At 52.5% G+C, this 16,782-nt stretch overlaps 5 protein-coding genes across 5 annotated transcripts; 3 read left to right on the top strand and 2 right to left on the bottom strand.

The window, feature by feature from the left end:
- Nucleotides 1-2,984: 2,984 nt before the first annotated feature.
- PtA15_3A480 (uncharacterized protein) lies at nt 2,985-4,324 on the top strand (the record flags this gene model as incomplete). The annotated part of the gene is made up of 7 exons (XM_053167453.1): nt 2,985-3,051; nt 3,125-3,242; nt 3,312-3,433; nt 3,503-3,601; nt 3,667-3,833; nt 3,894-3,984; nt 4,056-4,324. 7 exons carry the CDS (start codon nt 2,985-2,987, stop codon nt 4,322-4,324), a joined length of 933 nt encoding a protein of 310 aa, XP_053018668.1.
- A 993-nt stretch (nt 4,325-5,317) lies between these two features.
- Nucleotides 5,318-6,912, top strand: PtA15_3A479 (uncharacterized protein; the record flags this gene model as incomplete). The annotated part of the gene is made up of 7 exons (XM_053167451.1): nt 5,318-5,394; nt 5,554-6,013; nt 6,088-6,130; nt 6,225-6,322; nt 6,396-6,634; nt 6,729-6,779; nt 6,903-6,912. 7 exons carry the CDS (start codon nt 5,318-5,320, stop codon nt 6,910-6,912), a joined length of 978 nt encoding a protein of 325 aa, XP_053018667.1.
- Nucleotides 6,913-7,431: 519 nt separating this feature from the next.
- PtA15_3A478 (uncharacterized protein) lies at nt 7,432-8,657 on the top strand (the record flags this gene model as incomplete). Its single annotated transcript, XM_053167450.1, has 5 exons — nt 7,432-7,656; nt 7,721-7,863; nt 7,935-8,051; nt 8,133-8,234; nt 8,309-8,657. The coding sequence occupies 5 exons, from the start codon at nt 7,432-7,434 to the stop codon at nt 8,655-8,657; spliced, it is 936 nt and encodes a 311-aa protein (XP_053018666.1).
- Nucleotides 8,658-9,131: 474 nt separating this feature from the next.
- Nucleotides 9,132-11,146, bottom strand: PtA15_3A477 (uncharacterized protein; the record flags this gene model as incomplete). The annotated part of the gene is made up of 10 exons (XM_053167449.1): nt 9,132-9,436; nt 9,521-9,647; nt 9,715-9,729; nt 9,799-9,929; nt 9,991-10,095; nt 10,163-10,269; nt 10,334-10,548; nt 10,617-10,694; nt 10,763-10,824; nt 10,882-11,146. The coding sequence occupies 10 exons, from the start codon at nt 11,144-11,146 to the stop codon at nt 9,132-9,134; spliced, it is 1,410 nt and encodes a 469-aa protein (XP_053018665.1).
- Nucleotides 11,147-11,209: 63 nt separating this feature from the next.
- On the bottom strand, nt 11,210-16,001 carry PtA15_3A476 (DNA-directed RNA polymerase II subunit RPB2; the record flags this gene model as incomplete). Its single annotated transcript, XM_053167448.1, has 14 exons — nt 11,210-11,264; nt 11,331-11,403; nt 11,472-11,545; nt 11,618-11,709; nt 11,774-12,886; nt 12,950-13,948; nt 14,012-14,329; nt 14,403-14,597; nt 14,693-14,896; nt 14,994-15,083; nt 15,188-15,332; nt 15,408-15,520; nt 15,646-15,932; nt 15,995-16,001. 14 exons carry the CDS (start codon nt 15,999-16,001, stop codon nt 11,210-11,212), a joined length of 3,765 nt encoding a protein of 1,254 aa, XP_053018664.1.
- Between the last annotated feature and the right edge of the window lie 781 nt (nt 16,002-16,782).

Genomic DNA, 16,782 nt, shown 5'->3' with positions numbered 1-16,782 from the left:
TCTAATGTTGATTGACTAAGATTCTACGATTTTTCCCAATCAGCTATATCCCAATTCGTAATGGCATTGTTATAGAATAAATAGAGGAGCATCAAGAAGAAGAAAGAAGAAGAAAGACCGCTTCCTGCCGGTAGGATCTTTGAACCACTGTTGTCATTCTCCACCGCGAGAAAAAGGTGATTCTATCCTCACAGATTTTTCTCGTTTTCCGTCACTATGTAGTGCTCGACAGCAGAATGTTGGAATACTGGGGCAAGGGTCTTTCGTTTCTTAGTATCGCCAGCCACCTCCTGGCCCTTGGCCTGCAGTTCTTCTTCAACAAAAATGATCCGCGTAAGTTACAACCCACCCAACTTCCATCACATCAGCTTTGGCCTAGTTTTTTTCCGCCCCATCAGATTTCAAGGTGGAACTGGATTATGTGAGATTATAGCCCCAGACCAGCAACGACCCCCGCGGAAGTTAGCGCGGTTAGACCAGAACCCAGACCACCCGCAGCAATCTTTCAGAGAGCTCGCGCGGACAGACCCAAACCACAACCCAGCTGCGCAAAGAGGTAAGCCCCTCTAGCAGTCAAGCCAAACCCTAAACCAAAGCTTTAGCTGACGCGAGTCGCACGGTCCTTTGCAGACACGGCATTCGCAACGGCAACCGCAGAGGAAAAAGGTAAAATAGAACATGCCTCCGGGTACGTAGCCAAGAAGAGATAAAGTTGATATGCAGACAAAGCTGACCAACTTTATACTCGACAGAACCCTCGCGCGGCGTATTCGGAACAAGGCGCAGAACTCACTCCTAGCCAGGATCACGGCCAGCACCGACCAAGGTGAGCAGATCCCATTCTGGAGATCTAGCAAACAAAGAAAGCAATAGAACTAAAGCGAAGCCAATCATGCTTCTTGCTACAGACCCAGACCAAGACCACCCGTACAGACAGGAAAAGACTAAGTTATTTATATAACTAGTCCCTGCATCGGTGAGTTAAAAGAAACAGAAAAAGTGCAGCAAAACCAGTCTGGAGATGTCTCTGACAGATGCGCATTCTATCGCTCCAGACCCGTTAAACTCGTCACACACAAGCGAAGCATCAGCGCAAGCAACCAGGAAGCTTTATCCAGAATCCAGCATAACCTAGTGCTGCTTTTAGGTAAACTTCCTCTCTCAATAACTTTACTTTTCTTATCCAGAAAATACGTGTATATACAGAAGAGTTATTAAGACAAAGAAATCTATTTTAGTTGCTCTAAATCTTTCAGATTATGGCTCCTTCATCGGTAAAACACAGCAAATCCTCCGTCTAGACTCTAGAGCGCTTCTATGGAATCCCTTTTGTCAGTATCTTTTAGAACCTTGTATTCTCCTGTTGTGATCAAGTCACATGCAGTCGCTCTGATGGGGCCCTAAAACACCTAACATGTGTGTCTCTTTTAACATCAACGCAAAAGGCTGAGCCGCCTGTGGGGAAGCTGCGGTTTGCAAATCCGATCCAACCAACCCAGACTTACTATAATCGAGACGCTACCGTAATTTATTGCCCGAATATCACTGGCAAACAATCTCCAGATTAATATAGTACTTATTGCTTTCTCTCCTTGTTCATATTATTATCGGGTTGCGATCTCGAAAAAAAGAAGCGTACCCCTGCCTGTCCTCAGCAAACCTTTGGCGGAAACACTTCCAGTGAACCCTACCAGAGTTGGCTCAACGGAAATAAAATAAATCCTCTGGGATACGTTAAAGCATTTGGTCCTGGTCAAGAGGATTGCTTGACGTGAGATCAATATTTTTTTGAATGATATATGTTCATGACTTTTTGCCTTCTCGCGTCTTTCACAGATCACTAGACCAGCAGGTACAACCAACTCCTCCCATCTCCCAGTGATGTTTTTCATTTGTACGTCTTCATTTTGCTTGTCTATTGAGCAAGACTTCTAGCTAAACTCCCTGCACCAGTCCCTGGTGGCTTCAATTTCGGGGTTAGCTGGGAGCTAACTCCCAAACTCTTGGTCAAGAATAGCATGGATATGGGCCTTCCAATCATACACGTCACTGCAAATCATAGATTAAATGTAAGTATGGTTAGGAATCGATGTCAATTTGATATTTGTGTATATGCTTACAATGTGATCACTTCGGATTAGGCCTTTGGGTTCTTGGGTGGGAAAGAAGTTGCTGAGGCGGGCGTTGGAAATCTTGGATTGAAAGATCAACGATTGGCCATGGAATGGATCTATAAAGGCTCGGAAACTGCGCGATACAGTCCGGCGGTGGTGTCAGCTCTCACGTGTTGGTACCCGGGTCTCCAATCTCGGTACATTGCTATCATACTGACTAACCTGCGCGATACAGTCCGGCGGTGGTGTCAGCTCTCACGTGTCGGTACCCGGGTCTCCAATCTCGGTGAGGAAAGAGAGGAGAGCCCGGGCAGGTGAGAGCCGGGACTGTAGGCGCGTGTCGGTGACAGGTTAGGTTCGGTGCCTGTCACCAACAAGGTTAGAAACTATGTACATGTTAAGTAAGTACATAGTCTCTAAGCTGTAGTTCGTGCATAAGTGCATGACTACTCTAACAGGATCAAAGTCAGTTGTCAATTTCCGTTTTGTTTTATCTCTGTCAGTTAAGTAAGAGGTTCTGAGATGCCCAAGCTGTTGTAACAGACTTACATCTCTCAGTTTGGCGGCGATCCTAACAAATATGGTATTCAAAATTGCATATGTCACTATTTACATAAAATCATAAAACCAATTTTGGCTGGGAGATGTCAGCGTGCATAAAACTTAAAGTGACATCTCCCAGCCAAAATTGCAGTTTATGATTTTGTGTAAAAAAATCTTATGCAATTTTGAATACCATACAAGTGACGATCTATGGAGAATCATGTTTGTACATTTTCATGAAATTTTCTTCGGACAGGTACTCAACACCTGAACCACCTCATTTCATTTCCTTTGGCTTCATAGCTGGCGCCATTTTGGTATTGCATCATGGGTCAGCACAACAACCTTTTCCGTGCCGCTATATGTCACAGTGGAACTGCAATTCCAATTGGCAGTGAGTGATTTATATTTTACTTAGCATTCAAAAAGTCGATTTCATCTAAGGTCACTGGTTGGGCCTATCTCAGAGCTATTATCTGATGGCGCCGGCCAACAAGCTTTCGATCGTATTGCCAAGTTTGTACAGTGCGAAGATGCATCTGATAAACTGGGTTGTTTAAGAAAGGCGCCTTTCAAAAGAATTCTGTGAGATTCATGGGTTTTTACGAACCAAAGTGAAATTTTTTTAACCCTTTCGCATTTGGTGTGACATAGCAAGGCTTTGGGACTGTTTCCAGGAATGCTTTCCTTGGGCGCGTTCCCTCCGACATTTTCACCTGTAGTTGACGGTGAATTTGTCACAGGATCTATCCAGAATGCACTCAAAGCAGGAGAATGTTTGTTTGATTCGGTAGCTCCAATCTTTCTCACACTCTAACTTGATGATTGAATTCCAAAACTTGTAGTTGCTAAAATCTTTGTTATCACTGGAGACGTTCTGGATGAAGGCACAATTTTGGCACTGGGAACGCTTCCTCTGCACACCAAAGAGGAGCTCAGGAGCTGTAAGTGCCCCTCAACCTCTTGATCCTTAGTAATTCTTGCAACCAATCGATTTCATTCAACTTAGTCATCACCAAGAAGTTCCAGAACCCAACACCCGAGCTTATTGCAAAGATACTCAAACTGTGGCCTTCTGATCCCAAATCAGGCTCACCCTTTGCCGCAGGGGATAAGTACGCTCTCACGCCGGTCTACAAGAAGTATTCAGCAATGCTGGGTGATATAGGCTTCCAGGTGAGCCACTCGTGAAATTCAAGGCCATTTGTCTTTTTTTAATTTTTGGTATTCTTTTAGGGCCTGAGGCGCCTATTTCTTCGATTGACCTCCCCATACATGCCCACTTGGAGCTATATTGATCAATCAATGCAACATGACCCTTTCATTGGTTAATTAACTTCACTATGCTACTGCTATCCTGTTGGTAAACTGACTGATTAGACAATTTATCTGAAACAGGAGCATTCCATGGGTTGGACCTGCTTGCACTACTTGGATTGGTCCCAGGTGGACAGAAAAAAGAGTATCAGACCCGCTGGATTGCCTTTGTAAACAACTTGAACCCAAACCACCCCGGACTTGCGGAGTGGCCTACTTATGATAAAGGGACCCAAAATTTGGTCATTGATAAACACGGCGCCGATGGCGCTGCACTCGACGACTTTCGCTCAGAAGCCATCGAGTTTTACTTATCCAACCTTGATGCCTTGACCCCCAAATCCCAATAATATTTCATTTAATTTGAGCTTGCATCTCTTGGGTTCATTGATTTAAAATTAAAGTCGGTCAGCAAGAATGATATCCAGTCATCTCCAGCTCCGGGAGAAGAGATTTTACTAATGTCCACCCACATTTTCAGGTGGACATTGACCAGCAGCTAACACCTGTATCTGGACTTGATGAACAAGTATAAGCTGTTCATCATGCTGGGGAAGTCCTGGATTGTTGAAAACCACTTTCTGGCCATCCATCTGGGCTTTTCCAAGCTTTTTTGACAGTGCATACTTTCTAACAAGCTCAGGAAGGCCAGTGAAATGACCAGTATGTGCTGGTCATTGGGATAGGGCTTCCCTGACTAAGGCACCCCTGTCATTTTTCCACTGCAATGATTGGCCAAATTTTGTGCTGGAAATCAATCCACTGCCTCTCTGAACTCAAACCTAATGAAGCCAGCCTTCCCAAGCTTGGTAGGCAGTATATAATGGCCAACCAGCTTGGAAAATCCCAGCTGGATGGCCAGCATGTACTGGCCACCCAGCTTGCAAAAGCCCAGCTGGATGGCCAGCATATAGTGGCTGTTGACACATTGGTCTGTGGAGAATCCCTTTGTGTACCACTACCAGCCACTGGGTGGAGAAACCCATTAGTTGAGCACTCGGACGACAGATTGCAATTCACAAGCCACGGGCTATTTTCGGCCAGATTGTTCCCAAAGGAAATCCGAAGATTCCCAAGGCGCAAAGCTAAAAAAAAATCTGCTCAGAATCACCCTCAAGATGTTATTTTCTTTTTAAATAGCTGATGAGTGTAAAAAATGTGAAAATTAGACCCGGAGAGTGTCCCGAGAGGGACGCGGGGTCCCGAAGGACCCCCGTTCGAGTGTTGTCAAGTTCGCCCAACTTTCATAGAACGACTTCCAACTTCCCACCTCGATAATCCAAACAACCTCACATATCTCACCAGCACCTCCGCAATTCAAACGCGAGAAAAACTCAAGCAAGATGGACATCCTCAAGGCAGAAATCGAACTGAAAAGAAAAGGCAGTAGTACCACAGAGGGACAACCGACGAAGAAGAAGTACATGCGCAAGGGCGACCTGGCCAAGCTAGAAGCAGAGCGTGAGCTGGAGGAGAAGAAGAAGAAGAGTGACGCAGAGAAGATCGAAAGAGATCAATCAAAACAAAAGAAGAATATCAGAGAAGGTATCAATCTTAATTCGAAGGGAATCAACAACAGTGGAAGTGCGACTCCGACGAACCCACAGACGGAAGCAGAAAACGAGAACCAACCTGAGCTGTTCAACATCTCGAATGAAGAAGCCGTCCGAAGGCTGAGGAACAAAGGCCAACCGATCCGCCTATTTGGGGAGAGCGACAAGGAACGCAGACTCCGGCTGAGGGCGCTCCAGCTGATCGAAGAACGGACGGAAGGAGGGCGGAACGAACTGATGCAAGCCTTGGAAGGTGTCGAAGGCAAAATGGACCTGGAAGTCCTGCCCAAACAAACTAAAGAGACCAAGAACAGCGGTAATCTCGCTTCGAAGGCCGCGGGCCAAGGGCCGGGTGAGCTTGATGGCTCCGGTAACGACTCCGATGGCGACTTGGCTGCTGCTCAGGACGGCGAAGTCACCGTTGACCTCAATCTCATCAAAACCGACCCTCGCAAAATCTATCCTCAGATTTACTTCGCCCTTAAAGTAATCTATTGTCACATCCAAGAATCCCAGACTGTCATGGTTATTGACTCTGTCTTTTTCGTTGGGTCGTTTAGCGTGTCTTGAAAGAATGGGAACAATCAATGGCTGAACGCCCAGGTGAGTCAACGTCCGATCAATACATATTCCATCAGCGCATACTAATCATCTCGAATTACCCCAAATTGTTTCCTTTGTTTACATTACCATATAGACCATATACGGCGCAGTGCCCAAGGAAAACTAGTCGCAGCGACCCAGAAACAATCCGCCGAATATCTGAAGCCACTGTTCAAGTCACTAAGGAAAAGGGTAAGTGACTGGCGACCGAAAGAGCTAGCCATGAATCTAACGTTATGTCTGGATCGTCCGGCCGCACCCAAAGGAGCTCGCGCCAGACGTGCTACAAGCAGTCGCCGAGATCGTCCACCACATGCAAACGCGGGAATACATCCGTGCAAACGACGCCTATCTCAGACTCTCCATCGGCAATGCGCCCTGGCCCATCGGAGTCACGATGGTCGGCATCCACGAACGCAGTGGCCGGGAGAAAATCTTCAGTAACAATGTCGCTCATGTCTTGAACGACGAAGTCAGTCGGAAATATATCCAGAGCTTGAAACGGTTAGCTTCTCTTTTCTTCCTTTTCCACTTTGGCGCAGTTTTTCCGTGTGTTGTCGTGCCAACTCTGTGATTATTTGTTCCTTCGACTTCTTAGGATCTTGACGTTCGCCCAAACCAAACGTCCTCCAGACGACCTGGCAAGAAAGTGCGCTTTCTCTCAACCCCTTCTCCCCATGAAACATGACCCAAGAATAGCCAAGCTAACTCACATCAACATCATTGTCCCCTCCTTGTCACCGCATTCTTCCCTCTTGTTTCAACTGTGTAGGATGGGCTAAAAAGCCTAGTGCCATCCACTTTTTTGTATTTCCCTTCAAATCAATGACATTTCTACTGAATGTTTCTATATCTCTATGTACCAACTTGAAAAAGAAAAAACATCATCAACCCAAGCTACTTCGTTTTGTTGTTGACCACAGAAGAGCTCGGTCCAATGCACATGCGCAAACAAACCAACAATCCTCCTTGCTTCCACTTTGAAAGAATGTCTACATGTCGGTACTGTAAAATACAAGTACTACGCACTTTTGATGGGAAGAGACATTTTCTGGCTGTACTTATTTGATCCACTTTTGGCCTCGATATTTTGAATCTTAACATTTCCCTGGACAGCTGCGGTGCTGTCGCGTGACAGGTTGGGTGTCACAGCCCCAGATCACCATGGCTGCTGGCACGACCATCAGACTGACCGACACCGACGACCGACCACCAAAGTTGCAACGCGGGGCGGACACGAACGAAGCGCCAGACAGCGGCAGATTTCGACGGCGGAAGGAGCGCAAAGAGAGAGCGAGAGGATGGAGGTGGGGCTGCCGACGATGAACACGATGCTGACCCAGCTCAGCCGGCTGGTCCCGGCCTTCCTGTACCCGTCGCTGCGCACGCTGCTGATCAGGACGCTCCAGATCGGGCCCTTGCCCGGCCATGTGGGGTTCATCATGGACGGCAACCGCAGGTTCAGTCGCGCCGTCGGCCTCTCCGTCGCCGACGGCCATCGCGCCGGCTTCGAGGCCCTCAAAAGAGTCCGCTCCTCTCCACCCCTCTCTCTCTCCCCGTCATATGTCTTATCCCGGATTGTGTGCACAGATCTTGGAGCTCTTGCTCCGGCTCAACGTCCCCCACGTCACCGTCTATGCCTTCGCTATCGGCAACTTCAAGCGGTCGCCGGAGGAGGTCAACAAACTGATGGATCTGGCGCGCACCAAGCTCGTCCAGATCTGCGAGAAAGGGTAAGCATCCATGTCCTCTCTCTCTCTCTCTCTCGCAGAGAATGCTGAGGAGGGCTTGGTTTGGGACGTAGACAGTTGTTGGATAGGTACGGGATCCGGGTGGTAGTGATCGGGCGGAAAGATCTGCTGCCGGCGGACATCAAGGCGTCGGTCGAACGAGTCGAGGAGATGACGGCGAACAACAAGAAGTGAGCGCGCGCGATCTGCGCCCCGGTGTCTCCAGTGGCTGACATGCATCTCCTGGGCCTTGGTCGGCCGGGATCCAACAGCGGGTGTTTGAACGTCGCGTTCCCGTACTCGTCGCAAGAGGAAATGGCCAGCGCGATCTACACGACGGCGCAGGACGCGATCGCGCAGCACGTGCCCGCCGCGTAGGTGCCCGTTCTGCCCAGACACTCCGTCGGCCGCTCTGACTGTTTTCTCGGTTTTGTTTCGGCCACCGAAGGGCGATCGACATCGACACGATCGCCGGCAACCTGTACACGGCGCACAGCCCGCCGCTCGACATCCTCATCCGCACCTCCGGCGTCTCGCGGCTGTCGGACTTCCTGCTGTGGCAGACCACGCTGAACTCGAGCGAGTACGCGCGGCCGGCAGACCCCGTCGATCCGCCCGAGCCGCGCCAAGAAAGGCGCAAGACCGCCCGCGGCCCCCGCCGGAACACAACCGCCGGCGCATCCGTCCATTTCGTCCCCAAGTTCTGGCCCGACTTCGGCCTCCTCGACGTCTTGCCGGTCCTTCTCGGATGGCAAGCCGAAACAATCATCCACCGGTTCCTCCCCTTTCTTCACTGAATATAAACCATCACTCCCATTAGCTCTCTTTCCGGCTTGAATACTTTCTTGTTGGGGCGGGGGAAGGCGTTACTTGGTGTTTCTTGAATGACATGTAAACTTTGCAGAAAAGGCCCAGTTTCTTTTATTTATACATGTCTACTGTTTCGTGCTTGATACATATGTATTTCTTTTTCCTTGATATCGAGTCCAATTTGATGTTCCATTTGACTGTTCGGCAACATCATAATGAAAAGAATACCCCAAGGGCAATCTTCCCAAAACGCAGCAAAACAGGCACCTGGAGACAGGGGCACCAGCCGCTCCCCGGGCTCCCCTGCTTCCTTGCGTCCCAAATAAATAAAAAGCCACACCAAGGAAAGAACAAGACCTCTGAGGTGTGGGGATATGCCACACATACGTATACATGCGTAAAGAAAGTACGAAAAAGAGCAGGGTTTTTATTTTGGATGGCAAGAAGAAGAAAAGCGGAGGTCAATGATGAGAAGAGGGCGAGTTACGGGGGACGTCCCAGTCCAAGATGCCGCCGTTGTGTGCGGCTCCGGCCGAGGGATGGGCGGGGGCGACGGGGGGAAGATGCTTGGGGGGCCCCCAGGAGATGCGGTGTAGGGAGCCGGCAGCGGCGGGCGAGGAGGAGAGGCCGACGCGGCGGAGCCGGTACAGCCGCCGCCACCCCGCCCCGATCGTCAGCGCCACGCCGGCCAAGGTGGCCCCCGTGACCACATAGAACGCCGACGGATGGGCCTCCAGGTGGGTGCGCAGGTTCATCCCGAACAGGCCTGTTTCCAAAAGGACAACAAGGAGCAGCACATGCGCGCGAAGGTCAGTGGCGGCCCGCGCCAATGCGGGAGGGAGGGACGCACCGGCGGTCAGGGCCCCCACGCCGAGCCCCATCGTCCCGATCGACACTTTCAGGTCGAGCGCGAGCAGCGTGTTGCGGTTGGAGTCGAGGATCAGGTCGATGATCTCTTCGGTGCTCTTGATGTTGGTCTGCATGATGCGGCTGCCAAGTGTCAGTCTTCTCCGTCTCTCTTCGCGCGGAAGACCGGCGACTCACCAGTGTCGACGTGCCCTAGGACATGGTGGAGAATGTGTGCATCAGATCGGGCGCGCGAGAGGCTGAGATCGGGATCGGACATACCTCGTGCACGATCTCTTCCACGTACTTCGAGAAGGACTCCAGCAGCTGCTCGAACTCCTCGTGGTCATGACACGCTCTGGGGCTTTTCTTCAGGATCTTCTCGCTCAGATAGGCATTCGCCATGTCTTGCTCTACACACGCCCCAAAGTCAGCATTGTTTTGTGAGGGGGTGGACAGGGACTTGGGGCGGACCGTTTTCGAGGATCTCGTCGAGACAGCGCTGGACGAGGAGTGCGCGGCCGTTGAACGCGGACAGACGGCGCGAATAGAGCAGCAGCTGCTTGAGCTTCTCGCGCTCTGGAAGCAACAGTTTAGCAGAGTGGGGGGGGGGGGGGGATGTGGAGGGGGGGGAGGGGCGACGGACCGATGTTCTGCTCGAGGCCGTCCAGGAGGCTGGAGACGAGGGTCTTGAGCACGCCCAGCTCGCTCTCCAAGGCCGCGGCGACCGCGCCCAGCATGGTCTCCAACGCCCTGCACACACATCCCGCAGCTGGTCAGCGTCATTCTCACAGCCAGAGGGTGTGGGATTGGGCACCTGAATTCGTAGGGCAGCGCGGTGGCTTGCTCGGCAGGGGCGGCGGCGGCCGGGCCATGGTCGACGAGGTTGTTGAGCAGGTTGTGGAGGAAGGCGGAGCGGACGGCGTAGTGGGTCTCGGCGGAGGGGGGCGCGGGGGCGGCGGGGCAGGTGGGGTCTTCGAAGATGAGGATCGAGTCCGCCCGGATCAGTGCGCGGATGTTGAGGACGTTGAACTGGGCGAGACACACGCTTCAGTGGGCGGCGAGAGGGAGGGTGAGTGAGTGCGGGTGGCGGGACTCACGATGATCGCTTCGTCGCGGACCAGGATCGAGGGGACGACGTTGGAGATGCGCGAGTCGATCTTGCGCAGATCGCGAGGCTACCCAGGCATCCCTCAGTGTCTTCGTTGTAGGGTGTGTGTGGGGGGGGGGGAAGAGATGGATGTACCTGGAGGCGGTTCTGGGCGCAGATCTCGCTCTTGGACATCGGCCGGGCGGGCAGGATGCGGGCTGGAGCGGAGGAGTGTCAGTGACAGCTTGGGCCGAATCGGGTGAGCAGGAGCATACCATTGCGGTCGATGTGGATGGGGCGGATGGCGGCGGAGTCTTCCCTGCGGGCGAGCGAGTTCCGTGGGAAGTCGGTGGGCTTCTGCGGCTCGGCGGGGCGGCTGGGGTGCGTGGGCAGGCGGGGCTGCTGCTGGCGCTGCTGGTGGGCCAGCCGGAGCTCGAGCGTTTTCGTCGAGGGCAGGAAGGAGAGCACTCGGCGGGTGGCGGCGGAGACCCTCATCGGATGGTTTGCACCAGAAACCTCAAAAGAGGCGAGCACTTCCATTTCAACAAAAAACAAAAAACAAACACAAAAACACAAAAAAAAAAACACAATAACACTAGGCTTTTACATAATCATGTCTCCTCGGGAAACATGTTCACCAGCACTCTCAAACACAAACCTAAAAACACACACCAACAGTGAGCATGCATCCGAGAGAGGGAGAGAGGACAGAAAATAGACGCACCGGCTGGCGATGTTCATCGACTGGAGTTCCTGGAAGAGCAGCTTGGCCGCATACGGGATGTACACTTGCGAGACTGCATCCACCCACAGCATCAGCACCATCCCAACACACACACAGGCAGAGAGAGAGAGAGCACGCAACTGGCAGTCTTGTTGCGGCACGACCGGCACTCAAACGACTGTTTCTTCAGATTCGCAATCGCCACCATCCCGCAGCTACACACACACCCCAAGAACATGCATCAGATATCGGGCAGCAGGCGGCGGAAGGAGAGCGGGCAGACTGACAAGTCGCAAACGTGCACCCGATACGCGTCGCTCACGTCGAACATCCTCTCTTTCAAGAAGGCCGCAATCCCGTGGGAGATCATGCAATCACGCTGCCATCCAAAGCTGTAAGCCAAGGGGAGACTACATGCGACAAGAGAGAGAGAGAGACTCAACTTCCATCTCTCCGAACCGGAGCCCGCCGTCTCGGGAGCGCCCCTCGACGGGCTGTCTGGTCAAGATCTGCACGGGCCCTCTCGCCCGGGAATGGATCTTGTCGTTGACCATGTGTTTGAGGCGCTGGTAGTAAGTCGGGCCGAGGTAGCACTGGGCCCGGAGCTTCTTCCCGGTGTGGCCGTTGAACATGATCTCGAGGCCGCGGGACTGGTAGCCGTTCTGCTTGAGCAGGTTCGAGATCGCCTCGACCGTCACCTCGCTGAACGGCGTCGCATCGCCCTCCGAGCCCGTGATCGTCGAGACCTTCGAGAGCAGACACTCCACCAGATGGCCGATCGTCATCCGCGACGGGATCGCATGCGGGTTGATGATGATGTCCGGACAGAGCCCTTCGGAGGTGAACGGCATGTCCTCCTGCCGATACAGGATCCCAACCGTGCCCTTCTGCCCATGCCGCGACGCAAACTTGTCCCCCGTCTCCGGGATCCGCGTCGACCGGATCCGCACCTTCACAAACTTCAGCCCGTCCTGGTTCGTCGTCACCAACACTTGGTCGATGATCCCGTTCTCCGTCGACTTCAGCGGCATCGACACGTCCCGCTTCGTGTGCGTCTTCATCCGCTGTCCGAGCTCCTCGCTATCCTTCGGGATCGGCGCCGTCTTGCCGATGATGATGTCGTCCCCCGACACCCTCGTCCCCGGAGTGATGATCCCGTCGTCGTCCAGCTTGTCGTACGTCCCGTGCTTCAGACGCAGCGTGCTGTCCCGCGTCGGCTTCTCGAACTCCTCCATCTGCAGCGCCCCCGCCTTCTTCTCCTGGTCCATGTACGAGCGGTAGTAGAACGAGCGGAACAGGCCCCGGTCGATCGACGACTGGTTCATGATCACCGAGTCTTCCTGGTTGTAGCCCGAGTAACACAGGATCGCCACAATCGCATTCTGCCCCGCTGGCAGCTCCCGGAACCGCAGGTACTCCATCGACCGCGTCGTCGCCAGCGGCTTCTGCGGGTAGTACAGGATGTTCGCCATCGTGTCCATCCGCATCCGGAAGTTCGTCAGATAGACCCCCATCGCTTGTTTTCCCATTGCCGACTGGTATGTGTTTCGTGGAGACTAAACCAGGAAAAGTGCATCAGAGGATATATATACTGTCTCGAATGTCCACATTGCACTCACTTGATTGTGGTCGGGGAAGGGGATAATAGAGGCACAGATGCCCAAGATCATTGCGGGGTGGATCTCGCAATGCGTCCAAGTATGCGAATACATGCTGATATTCCCCTTGAGTCGGGCCGCAGGATCGTAAGTTTCTTTAGGGACCTGGCCGGTCTCCTGGTACTCCCTAGACTGTTCGAGCTCTTCGGGGGTCATACAGATCATCACCGTCTCCTCCTCCTCGGCATCGAGATACTCGACGATGCCCTTGGAGACCAGCTGGCTCCATCCGAACGGCTGCCCCTCGTCCTCCGGCGCCTCGGCGCTCGGGTCCTCGGACGCGCTCACATATCCGTTGCTGAGCCACTCGATGTGTTCCTTCTTGAGCAGCAGCTGCTGGTTCTCGACGATAAACAACGGCCGACAGACCCGGCCGCCGTCCGTGAACACCCGGAGCTCCCGCTCCCGCACGTCCCGCATCACCGAGACCTCGGGCTCGATGTCTCCACATCGCCGGAGACGCTTGATGGTGTCGAGAAGCTCCGCCGGCGCACGATGGACGCCCTGCCACACCCCGTTCACAAACACCTTCGTGCCATTCGACATGTCCGACGAGAACTCGTCCAGGCTCTCCATCCCCCACTCCTCCAGAAACTCGACGATCGGCGCCGACGGTGAGCCAACAGAGATGTACGACATCAGCGCAAGGTTTTTGACCAGCCCACACGCCTGGCCTTCCGGTGTTTCGGCGGGACAGACCATACCCCAGTGGGAGTTGTGCAGCTGCCGGGGCTTGGCGATCTTCCCGTCTCGGCCGATCGGCGTGTTACATCGCCGGAGATGGGAAAGGGTCGAGGCAAACGTGTAGCGGTTCAACACCTGCGAAACCCCCGCACGGGCCTGCATGGCCTTCTTCTGGTCCCCCCAGTTTCCGGTGGCCAGTGAATACTTGAGGCCGTTTGTGATCGTATTCGACTTGACTGCAGCATTCAGATTGAATGGCTTTTGCATCTCCACACACTGTACATCATATCAGGGTCAGCACCGGTGAACACAACTTTGGGTGGGAGGCGCGATGCAGACCTTTTGCAGATGTCGATAGACATCTTTCGTCAGCTTACGAAACAACATTCGGAACAGACCGGCTAGAAGAGGCCCCGCAAGATCGAGCCGCTTCTTCCCGAAATGATCTCGATCGTCCAGGTCTCGTCGATCTAGGGCAGCCAGCAAGAGTCGATGGATCATGTATCCGAAAAAATACGCCTTCTTCCCCTGCTGTCCTTCCGACATCGAAATGTGCGGCAGCATCTCTTTCTGCAAAATCTCTTCGGCATATTTCAGTCGTTTTTCTCGCGATAATCCGGTGGCGGTTCCTCGCCTTCCGATGAAATCCAGGGCAACCTATCCAAACCAACACAGATGTGGGAAATCAGACTCGAGAAAGTCTTGAACGATAGGGAAAAATGGAGCTTGCCTCTTGCTCTTGGATCGGGAAGGAATCTTCCAAACATGGTTTGAGCATTTCGAACATGGCCGTGTCATTACGGTCGTAACAAATGTGCTCAAGGATATCCTTATCCGGGATGATTCCCAGGGCTCTGAAGACGACGACAATCGGGATATCGTTTCTGATGTAGGGCAGGGTAGTTTTAATCGTGGCACCTCCCCCCTTTTTTTGTTGAGAAAGTAACAGGAATGGTGGTCAGTATTATGAAAAAGAGAGAGAGAGAGAGAGAGAGAGAGAGAGGTGGTGGGTTGACCCACTGTCTTTTCCGCCTTATGGCCACCATACATTTTGACTTGCATCGAGCTGACCGTCTTGCTTCCTTTCTCGACAGCACTACGGATCTCGCTCAAGAACGAGACCGGCGACGGGGCGGCCTTGGCGAACACGTAGACGTGGTTGGCCGCCATTCTTTCCTGGGCAATCAGCACTTTCTCCGAGCCGTTGATGACAAAATAGCCGCCCTTTTGTTTGTTGTTTTAGGAGTGTGCAAAAAAAAAAACATGCATGAGCCACGGCAATCTCCAGAAAACGATGAGGTGTGTGTGTGTGTGGACATACGAGGTCGAATGGACACTCGTTCAGCTCAAATAAACCCGGATCATCCAGCTTGTCGAGGATACAGAACTCTGACCGCAGCATGATGGGCACCTATATGCGAATTAGCAAGACAAACAAACAGCAGCAGAAATCAGCAAACTCTTGACGAGGTTAAATATTTTCGGGTTGCTGCGAATGAGAGGGGATGGTCGAACTTTGCCGATGTAAATTTGAGTCGAGTTTTTTTCTTCGTTGTCTGTGTCGTCAGTAATGTAAATTGGTTCCCCAGTCTCTTCGTCGAACTCGCCGGTTGCAAGTTTATTCGACTTGCTCATGTCGACGTAGAGGGGAGAAGAGTATCTGCGAAGAAGAGAACACATATACACAAGCGATGTCAGACCAGGGTGATAAAAGAGTAAGGTTCTGTGGCCGTACGTTAGGTTACGCAGACGGGCCTCGTTGGGAAACATGGGTGACACTGTTCCATCGGATTCAGTCATCGTGGGTCTGGAGAGATAAATCTGGCCAAACGTGATCTCGAATCGTTTCTACGAAGTAACGCCAAACAAAGTGCACCAGAGAGCGCGCGTCGTCGGCAGCAGATGTCAGGAGAGCGTCCCACAAGACGCGCGTGGGGAAACGAATAATGTTTGGGGTTGGGGTGGAGACTGACGGTCAAGTCGCCGGCTTTATCGGTATATTGCATGGACTGTTCCAAGACCAACGATCCGGTTTCGTCGACGAGTTCCTGCATGGTGGTGTTGACGAAGCCGTCGAAGGAGGAGATCTGCTGGCTGACGAGGTTGCGTTCGTTGAAGAAGGCGGAGATGACCTGCCAGCAGTCCTCCTGGGTGATCGTGTGGTAGTTGGGTTGCGGGTGGCCGTGCTGGCCGCTGCCGCTGCCGTCCGGCTGCTCATCCAGCGATGGGATCGCATCGTAATCGTAGCTTGCAAACACGTCTGTCGAACACACTTGTCAGCCTCTATTTGGGAAACCTGAGCCGCGGTGAACGTTGCTTGACCTGTCATGATGGGCGATGCTTTCAACCCACAAGGCCCATAGATCCTTCGTCCGGGATTTCAACTGGGTTTTTTGTCGCCTGTTCGGTTCGCGGCTTGCTGGCGTGAGTCCTGCTAGGAATGTTGTGTGTTGGTGGTGGCTCGTCCACAGCTTTTGGCCAGCCTGAGGCCCCACACCAGCTCGATCGGCCATCCCACCAGGCTGTCCTGCCCATGTCACACATCAGTCACTCCCCACAATATTTCTTCGCCAATCCATCTCCAGAAAACGTCAACCCGTATAAAAACAACCTTTGGACTTGTATATTTTTTCAGACATCTTTAGAGCATCTCCACCCGGGGAGGTAAAAGCGGGTTGCTAAAACCCCGGGATGGCAACTCAATTTTTGCATATAGCAACCCGCGCAGCTGTGGCACACACCCTGATATAATCCAGAAGCACTCCAAGATGACCAAGTCATCAAATGGAGTCACAACGAACCTAATGAACAATACAGCCAGTCACTGATTGGCGATAGCTTGCAAAGGTCCCTAAGACCGGTATAGCCGGTCATCCATGGCTTGCCAAGCTCTTGATGACTGGTATAGCCGGTTGTCGATGGCTTGCTGCAAGGCTCTCGATGACCGGAATACATAGCCAGTCATTGATAGCTTCCAAAGCTCGAGCTTGCAACGCTCTCAATGATTGGTATAGCCAATTGAGAGAGCTCGATGACTGTATATGCAGTCATCGAGAGAGCTCTCAATGGACGGTATAGTCAGTCATCGCTCTGGATGACCGGTGTAGCCA

The sequence above is a fragment of the Puccinia triticina genome, chromosome 3A (genome assembly GCF_026914185.1).
Source record: "Puccinia triticina chromosome 3A, complete sequence".
Classification (NCBI taxonomy): Eukaryota; Fungi; Basidiomycota; class Pucciniomycetes; order Pucciniales; family Pucciniaceae; genus Puccinia; species Puccinia triticina.
This window is presented reverse-complemented; position numbering and strand designations above follow the sequence as displayed.